We start from the raw sequence: 10,211 nt of genomic DNA on the forward strand, positions 1-10,211 counted from the left end.
TCAAACCCTGGACTCTTCTATCCACTGAGCCAAACCAGCTTGGGCAATGTACTGATTTTCTTTATTTTCATATTCACTGGCTGTTATCTGACATGTACATAGTTGTTCTATAATTTATATTGTGAGTCTTTGACTCAAAACTATAAAATAATTTACAGATTAAACTTTGAAACTCACCTTCAGATGTTGATATAGACATGGCAGGAGGAAATGTTTATGAATTGTGAGTTATTTGACCAATGAGGCTTGCTCTTAAAATGTTTGAGGATACATAACCCATGATTAGGTTTCAGTAAATCTATCAATTTGTTTTTTTAGCTATTCTATTTCCTGACCATGTCAAAATACTTTTTTTTTTTCTCACAGTGGCCTTAAATTTCCAGACTCCTGGTCTGCCTATGGACATTCAAAATGGGAAATTTTTGGATAATGGTGGTTCTGGATATATTTTGAAACCACAATTCCTAAGAGATACTGAAACAGAGTTTAATCCAAAGAAAACACCAGAAAACAGCAAGCCAGTTACACTTACGATAAAGGTAGGTGAACTTTTTCTTTTCCTTTTCTGATTTTTGTATGTTAGATAGTATACATTAATATTTTGAGTTCCATTGATGTCCTTTAATGCCTTTTAAGTTTCTGTTGATGTGTTCAGCTATTACAGGTGGTTGGTATTTTAGCATCCTTCCATATCCAAAAAATGTCTTTCTGTTGACTTTTTGCATGAATGATGTGAATACAAATATTAAGGTTAAAACTTTCTTCTCTCTGAAGTTCATTTATATTATTCCATGGTCTTTAGGCATTTAATATTGGGAGAGAGAAGTTTGAGTTCAGCCCACTTATTGCCTGTGGATATGCTGTGTCTCCCCCAACCCCTTAAGTTTAAGGACTTTTACTAGAAAATGCTAGGAGCTATTTGCTTTTCTTTAATCTCAGAATTAGACTTTTGCAGTTCAGAATCCCTCCCCCTTATATTTCTGAATATTTCTGATTACTTAGAAATTAAAGTATTAATATACTTTCCTTGAGTATCTTCATGTTTACTAATTTGTGTCAACTTCATCATTTTTCCTGTTCCCTTTGCATTTGATTTTCCTCTCTATTTGATTTTATTCTTTACTGATCATAATGTAGATGTGAATTTTCACCTGCATTATTAGTTTCCCCCCAGTTTTTATTTACCTCATATTGCTTACTTTATATTTCTACCCAGCACCCTTCTCCCAACTTCTATCTTATTATCCCACCTCTCATCTTTTGTTTTATTACATCCTGTGCAATTTTGGAGAGCATAAGCAGTTGTTTAAAATGTATTGTTCCCCACACAGAGTCTTTTTAAAAACTTTCTTATTCTTCTATAACTGAAATGCTATTTTTGTTTCCTTTTTAAAAAAAATGTCACCAAACCTTAAAAATCCCAAGCTTTCTCTCTGAACTTAATCATAAACAATTCTATTTTATATTGTATCTATACCTGTTTGCAAATAAATGGGGTGAGTGTGGTCTCCTTGGTCCCTCTCTCTCTTTAAGTAGTTGTTCATAGAATCATATGAATCATCTCAGATTCTATTTTGGAATTTTGGTACTTTGGTCAATTTTATTGTGTCTCATCTTAAGACTGATGTAGCTCTCTGCTGGCTCTGCTGGCTGAGGAGAAAGCTCTCCAGCCACTGTTACTGGATGTCAGGGGGGCAGGAAATACTAGAATTTCCAGACTGCGCATCTTCCTCTATTCTTCCCATCTCAGCTCCCTCTTCTACTGATGTAAAGTCACAGGATTTGGGGGACCACTACAGGCCCTAGCCAATTTGTCCCATCTGATAACATGGAGAAATTTAAGAGCTGTTTACCAGAGATTAATGTGGGAACAGAGCACACCAAAAATAAATGGGACAAAAATGATTCTGGCCATAGCAGAAAATGGTGCCAGTGAACTATATAGCTGACTTTTCTCCTGGTTCTTAGGAATTTTGTGACTCTAAAATAGTCACATCTAGAAATTGCCTACAGCCCCAGGTCAATTAGTTGGCATTCTCTCTAGAATCTGACAAAGTATTATACATTAAGCTTACTTTACAATCCTATATAATAAAAGCCTAATATGCAAATAGACCAAACGGCAGAATGACCGGTTGCTATGATGTGCACTGACTACCAGGAGGCAGATGCTCAATGCAGGAGCTGCCTCAGCCCGCAGGCCCCAGGCCAGCCAAGGCAGGTGCCAGTGGGGGCCCCCTGATTGCCCTGTCAGTCACCCCACAGATCAGCCCTGATCACCAGCCATGCCTAGGGACCCTACCTGTGTACGAATTTCAGGCCTCTAGTATTATTATAACTTTGGTATCTCTTTTGTAATTTTAATACAAACTAAGAAAGATTAATAATTTTTTCTTTTCCTTTTTTTGGTTATTATATAAGCTCAATAGTATGCATTAATATTTTGAGTGCCATTGAATTCCTATAATACCTTTTAAATTTCTGTTAATCTTTACAGATAATATAGGTGGGTGCTATTTCAGCATCCTTCCATATCTGAAAATAGTCTTTCTGTTACTTTTTGGCATGAATGAAAAATGCAAATAGTTGTATTGTTCTAAGCAATTGTTTTGTTTTAAGCAACTACTCTAATTGTTCTAGTTCTAGTGAGAATAGATGAATCAACCACCCTTTAAGATCCCTTCCTACTGCACACAAATCTTGCTGGGCTTCTGTGGCTTTTCTGTCTCCTTTTTTTTTTCTTCCCTGCTAAACAATTCTTTCTCACTTTCATTTGTGGGTTCCTCTTTCTGTAACTCCACTAAAATATTTATGTCACCTAAGGCTTTTTCTTAATCCTCACCTCAAACTAAACATTCTCCTTGTGTCCTTTTACATACATTCATGGTTTCAACCACCAACAATACTCAAATCCTTAATCTGGTCTCATTTTGGAAATATAAAAGTATATTTTTAATAGCCTACTTAACATCCATACCTACTTTATCACTGTTTTGTCAAACTTAAAATAGTAAAGCCTAAACATTACTTTCTAGTCAATATACTTTTATTTAAATCTCAGTGAATTAAGTTGAACCCGTTCACTCCATTAACTCAGGTTGAAAAATTGGGAGGCATTTTCCTCTTCCACATCTCCTTCACTTCCTATGTCCAACCATCTCTAAATTCTATGGATCCTCCTCCTTAAATGTCTTCCTTATCCAGGCAGCTGATCTGATGTTATTTGCTGCTGTCCTACTTTAGTAATTTGTTACCTCTATCACATCTATTCTTTTGGCTTCCTAAGGAGTTTTTGGATAACCGTAGTTCTCTTGATCCATCTTCCACAAGTTGAAGAGAGAGATTTTGCTGCAATGCTAACCTTATCTTGCCTACTTAGTATTTGTTTGTGTCTCCTGATTGGTTTCTTAGTCAGGCCTTGGCATACTTCTCTAGCCCCATCTCTCACTACTTCTAGCCTTTCACCTTGTTCTTTAACCATAGGGAAGCCTCCTTTTCTGTCCATGATGACACCTCCATGTATCGCATTTGCTATTTTCTTTGACTGAACTATTGTTCCATCTTTCACATGCTTATTGTGTGCTGACTCGTTTTTTTTAAGACATGAAAGTCACTTCTTTTTGGCAGCTTTCCCCTACACTTAATTGTGTTTCGTTTTCATTTTGTCATTTCCTTCTGTTTTTTCATAACACCCTATGCATGAATATATTAGACACTTACCACACTGTATTATAGTTGTTAATTTACTTATAGTACTTGTCATTCTCCCCCACTTGACTGAGTGTCTTTTAAGGACAAGGATTGTATTTTCAATCCTTATCCACAGTACCTGACACAGAGTGCATGCTTAGTACATTCAGGTTAATTGAATAGATGATTTCTTTTTCATGCTTAATGAAGAGACTATACATGCTCTTTTATTGAGAAAGCAAAGATGGACAATAGCTGGTATGCACAGATGTTTACAAAAGCCATCTGTTTGTATTATAAGAGGTCTCATGTAGGGGAATAAGTGACATGTTGTGAAACAGACATGGTTAATAATTTTCCCACAAAGCTGCTGCCCTAGCCATGTGGGTCTTCCCTCCTGCTTTGATTATTCTAAGGAGATTTGTGATTACATTATAACTTGTACAAATTGTGGAGGGCATGACCTGGGAATCAAAAGACCTAGTTTTATTAGCTTTCTGATGCCCTTGATAATGTCATCCAACATTTTTGGTTTAGTCTTTGTCATCTGCAAACTAAGAGTTTTGAATTAGGTCAGTTATGTTCGAGCTTATAAAGACTGTGAAGCCATTATTTTAAGTTCCAAATCTCATGCATAAGCCCAAGAGATGAAAGCACAGCGACTCTGGCTGTCTACTGAGGGTTTCTGTTTGACATCCATTCTCTGCAATTGTCCCTTGGAGGGTTTTGTGAATCAGAGTGCATAAAGTATTTAACAATAACCTCTAAATTCTTTTTCAGTTCTTATATTCAATTATTATTATTTATTTAGTTAGACAATTTTCTTTTTGACAGGAAGTGTACCAATAGAGAACCTTCTTCATATTGGTAAGGGTCTATTATCTGCAGAGCTGATATGCAGCTGGTAGGCTCTGATATTAGGGTACTAGCTGCTTATGATAAATTTTCTTTCTAATTACATTAATGCCTAATTATGCTGACCGATCATAGCCAATTCCATACTGGTTGTTAAATATTTGCACAGTCACTCTGGTTTCTAGGTAATGCCATGACATTTGGATGAAGAAAAGGAAAAATTACATATTGACACATTTTTGGGGTTTCTTTTTCTTTCTCTTCCTTCTTCTTTATTTTTCTTTTCAAACAAATTTTTATTTGTTTCTCTTTCAAAATTTTAAGTCATACCTGAATTTTTATATTAGCATATTTTATTAATTAAGAAGACTTCAAATATTGATTTTTGTTCAAACTTTATTCCTTAAAATAAAACAAGTTTTTGCTTCCACAATTAGCTTGACTAATAAAAGGCTAAGTAAAACTATTAATTACTTCATTAAGCATTTTTCTGATACCTGGTTCCTAATATGCTTATGAAATACTGAATTTAGTCAGACTTAGGTTACGTATTATCTAAACATATAAATTATACTACCATAAAATGCTATCTAGGAAATAGTGATGCTTTTTCTTACATTTCAGAAGTAATATTGTTATTGCTTCTAATTTTTGCTGTATATATATATATATATAATATGAATTTGAAAATAGTTCATGTTACCAGATTATCTCAGCCTGAATTACAGTTGAAGGTGATCATAACAATGCTTTTAAGATTGCTTTTTAACAATCATAACAAATAATTTTAAAATAAAAACACATGTTGAACCATAAACCTTGAACAATGTGGATTCTATTATAATCACATGTCGCCAAAATGGAATAATTTAGACATGTTTCTGGTATTCACCTATTGGTACTTGAGGATAAAAGTACATTTTAAATTTTACATTATTTTATACTTACAATGTTTTTAGGGAAACTGACTTAAAATCTGTCAATTTTTTTACAATATATATTTTATTTTGAAATTAAAGGGTGATGCAGTTTGGTATTGTGTTAAATTCTTGTATTCAAATATTTTTGCACAGGTTATCAGTGGTATCCAGTTGCCTCCCAGTATTTATTCATCATCTAACAAAGCTGACACATTAGTGATTATAGAAATTTTTGGTGTTCCAAATGATCAAGTTAAACAGCAGACTCGTGTAGTTAAAAAAAATGGTGAGCTCCTAATATATTTCATTGAACTTCTATTAGACTTCTTGTTGAAAAGCTTAAAAATTATATATTGACAGAGTTTTTATATCTAATATTCATAAGGCAAAGTTTTTGCATTATGTTCAAGATGATGGAAGTGTTATATGCAGCAAAAGCAATTTGATAGTAATTTAATGTTACTTAGATATATTTTCAGATTACAGATACAAAATTTATCTGAAAAATATATACTTTTTTCACTTTTACCTCCTTTTTATGTTTTCCCCAATATCACTGAAGTAAGGGAGACATTTTTGAGGGCTGAAAATCTACTTAGCTTCCAGCTTCCATGTAAAATGAAGAACTTGTGATTATTCTGATAGAGCATGGTACACATTTGTACTTCACTGCTTGAGTTATTTTAAAAGTCTGTGGCTTCTGACTCAGGCTAAGGCTGCCATAGAAACCTACTCATACAGCATTTGGATTCATAATTCAGTCATTTTTGCCAGAAGGGAAATGTAGGAATGGAAGAAATTACTTTGGTAAGATTTTCAGTGTTCCAGGGTCTCATGATATTTTATGTAGCACAGTACTGACATTGTCATTTCTTCCCTGAGGTTGAAGTCATTCAGGAAGTTAGACAAGTATAGAGTCCTGGGATTGAGTCTTAGTCAGATCACCTTGAAAGAAACCTTGGAACTGATATTTGAGTCTAGAAACTTCTTTGAGTTGATATCCCCAAAGTATAGTGGACTTCACTTCAGAGTCTGGAAATATGCTACAGGCTTAATGACACTGACAGAAAAGCAGGTGAAGTTATATTAGTTTTTTTCTTCTTGGGCGATAATCCCCTGTGTTGCCCACTATCTGCCCATTATGTTAAAAGTCCAATGCTAAGTATCAGGAAACTTAAAATCTTGGTTTATTAAGTGTGTTATTTTGTCAGTCCCAACTAACTGTATTGCAAATAGTTCACAGTTCAGTATGGGGATTGAGATACAAGTAAAACTATTATAGTAAAGAATTATTAGTGCTTTAAGAAAAGTACAAGAATTGTAGTGGAAAAAGCAAAATTGGAGATAGTTCTTGGAGAATCAGTAGAATTTTTTACAGAGATCAAGGACAAGAGCACTTAAGGCAAAAGGAATAATATGAGTGATAAAACATGGAGGAAAAATTCAAACATACTGAAGAAAAGTAAAGAAGTTCAAGATAAGTGGAATACAGGTTACTGAAGACAGATTAGTATGAAATAAAGTAATAAAGTTCTATTGGGGATGATCATGTGATTGTGTGTATGAAAGACAGAGAGAAAGAGAGAGGGAGAGAGAGAGTTTATATTAAAGTAGGGTTGGAGGAGGTAGAATCAATCAGTATAAGAATTTTGTGCAGACATTTGCAATATCTATAAAGAACTGATTCTTAAACCAGTCCCTTTATGGGATTATTTCCCCTGTTAGGAAAAGGTAATACAGTCATATTCCAATATGAGTCAATTAATTCAATATTTTTGTGGGAATCCTGTATTACTGTCTAGTAAATTCGCACTTGTGACCACAGATAATGTACAATTAGTCACAAATTCTTCAATGCTTCTGGAGATGTAACTCAAAGAACAAAAGCTATTGACATAGAAGGCATAGCATTGCTTTTATCCATGAAAAACGATACATATTTTTCTCTGAACCTCTGAGTATTAATTAAGTGATTTATTTATTATATTTGATCTGGATGAGAATTTCCTGATTCCATTAAATTATGCTTAAAATTGGATGATTTGGGTCATGTTGTGACACAACTGGATTTCTTTTTTGACAAGAGATTGTTGATTGGGATGATCTATTTTGCTAGAAACATAAATTATTGATCAACTTTGTACTTTAAAAATGAGCACTTAGTCAAACAAAAGATCAAGAGCTGGCTTTAGAGCACTTACTATCTATCTTCCAGTCCCACGGTGCTCTGCCCATGATAGGACCTGGTACAGAAAAACGATGTTCTTCATGTCTTTCTTCTTCATGTCTCAATTCTTTGTTAAAGAAAGACCTACACACAGAAGTCATATTGCATAATGATTAAACATTTCTGCTCTGAAATTAGACTCCATTTACTTGAGGTCTTGACCTGTCATTTAATGGCTGTGAATCTGAACCCTTAGGAAATTATGTAACATCTTTCTGGATCAGTATTTTCATCTATGAATGTGGATAACAGTTACCCTGATGCAGTTGTTGTGAAGATCAAATGACAGTATCTACTTAAAGCTCTTAGAATATTACTCAGCAATAATAAATACTCAAATGTTGTTGTAGTAATTATTATTTTCTCAGTGGGTGAGTTAAAAATTGAAATGATCTAAAAACTATTGAAGAGAAAAATTTTTGGAGAATAGATGTTATGAAATTTTCCCTATAAATAGTGTCTATGATTTTTTGATTCTATCTATTCCTTTATGTTTCAGCTTTTAGTCCAAGATGGAATGAAACTTTCACATTTATTATTCAGGTGCCAGAATTGGCATTGGTACGTTTTGTTGTGGAAAGTCAAAATGTAATAGCCGAAAATGAATTTCTTGGGCAATATACTTTACCACTTTTATGCATGGGCAAAGGTAATATGCTTAAAAGTAAGATGATTGTGCTGACAATTAAAACTTTTTACCAAAGACAGACTTTGATACACCAAATAGCTGTATCAATGACAGCCAGATATAAAGAAGATTTTATATATTGACACATGTTTTCTCTTGGTGAAATTACAGGAATGTGTTCTCATATGGAATATGGGATTGGGGTGTGGGATCAACAGGAAAACTAATTAGACACACTTGGCGTGTATGAGCATTTCTGTACATGGATCATAGCTTTGTGTTTCAGCTAGGAATAGTCACAGCTACCCTAGAAAATGAAGGAAGGGAATCAAAGAGAAGGGAGAAGCAAGTGGCTCATTCTTCCCACCTCAGGAGAAGAGACTGGGAGCTCAAGTTGATCCTTTCTTAACTCTTTTCAGGGCTGCCTGTATATTGCATCCCCTTGCGGGCTGATTTACATTGTACTCCCAATGCCCTCATCTCAATATGCTTACTTTTCTAACACCATCTGAGATGTCCCTAGGAGACAGAGTCTGAAGCAGAAGGGTGGTGGCTAATTTTGGAGACGTTGCACTTCGAAGGGAGACACTGAGCTGTGTCCTCAGTGTAATTCAGTAGAAAATCAGAATAGAAACTTATCTTATTTTGTCGAAAATTAATATGCAAGACGAATATAACTATGCAGCCAGAGTTTTTATGGTATGCTTCGTAAAGATACATTCTTTCTCAGTAGCACTATCGGGGCCATTGCTTGTTAATTTCTTTTGATTGTCCTAATTAGATATGATTTTTTTCTTTTTTTGCAGGTTACCGTCACGTTCCTCTCTTTTCCAAAACTGGGGAGGATCTTGAGCCTGCTTCCCTGTTTGTTTATGTGTGGTACATCAGATAGCAACTAATAGTACCTGACCCATTGTTAGCTACATATCACAATAAAATGGCCAAAATAAATGTTCATATATATTTTTTCTTCTTTTCAACATATACCCACATAATTATTTACAAAAACAGAAATATTGAGCGAATTCACTTGTAAATATGCACAACAGAGCAGTGGGAAAAGGAAATGGACAGTTCAGAGGATCCTGACTCAGTGCGGTATTCTTGTCAGCCAGTTTCTCCTGCCCCTCTGCTGTGGAGGCTGCTCTTCCAACTGGCTTGTATCATATTAATTAGTAGAATTTACAACCTTTAAAAATATGTCTCAGTGTACAAGATACGTTGGCAAATATTTGGCAGTATAAAAGAAGTGTGAAATCAAAGAGTGCTTTAACTTCTAGACACCCACTACAGCATATTGTACTGGGAAATAAAATTTCCAGGTAGTATTTTGTGTTCTTGAGCAATTAGCCCCTGCAGTCTCAAGCTGGTGTTTAAATGCTGTGCACTGGTTTTGGTACCTAGCAATCACACAGACATATTTATGAGTGTTTATGAAATTGATTTGGGTTCCAACTGTATTCAGGTTCCATGTCTATATAAGAGATCTGTTATGTGGATTTACATTTAGGATCTCTGAATGAATTTTCAAGGATTCTGAATCTGTACTAAATGTACTTTGGAGATTGTTTCTTTTAAAAAAATATTTTTATTGATTTCAGAGAGGGAGGGAGAGAGAGAGAGAGAGAGAGAGAGAGAGAGAGAGAGAGAGAGAGAGAGAGAGAGAGAGAAACATCAGTGATGAGACAGAATCATTGATCGGCCGCCTCCTACATGCCCTACTCCTGGTATTGAGCCGGAAACCTGGGCATGTGCCCTGACCGGGAATCGAACCATGACCTTCTGGTTCATAGATTGATGCTCAACCATTGAGCCATGCCAGCCGGGCTGAAGAGTATTTCTTGATCACAGATGAAGTTCCTGTGCTGTTTCATATGCTAAATCTACTACC

At 34.9% G+C, this 10,211-nt stretch overlaps 1 protein-coding gene across 1 annotated transcript in view; it reads left to right on the top strand.

Annotated features, from left to right (window-relative positions):
* Positions 1–9,212, top strand: part of PLCZ1 (phospholipase C zeta 1) — a gene marked incomplete at its 3' end in the record, with an annotated part of 47,030 nt that extends 37,818 nt beyond the window's left edge. Inside the window, exons 9-12 of the mRNA XM_080659370.1 lie at positions 367–539; positions 5,619–5,751; positions 8,192–8,341; positions 9,127–9,212. Coding sequence (XP_080515496.1) covers positions 367–539; positions 5,619–5,751; positions 8,192–8,341; positions 9,127–9,212 — 542 coding nt within the window. The remainder of the gene's footprint in view (positions 1–366; positions 540–5,618; positions 5,752–8,191; positions 8,342–9,126) is intronic.
* Between the last annotated feature and the right edge of the window lie 999 nt (positions 9,213–10,211).

This window comes from Plecotus auritus (genome assembly GCF_963455305.1).
Source record: "Plecotus auritus genome assembly, chromosome: 3".
Lineage (NCBI taxonomy): Eukaryota > Metazoa > Chordata > Mammalia > Chiroptera > Vespertilionidae > Plecotus > Plecotus auritus.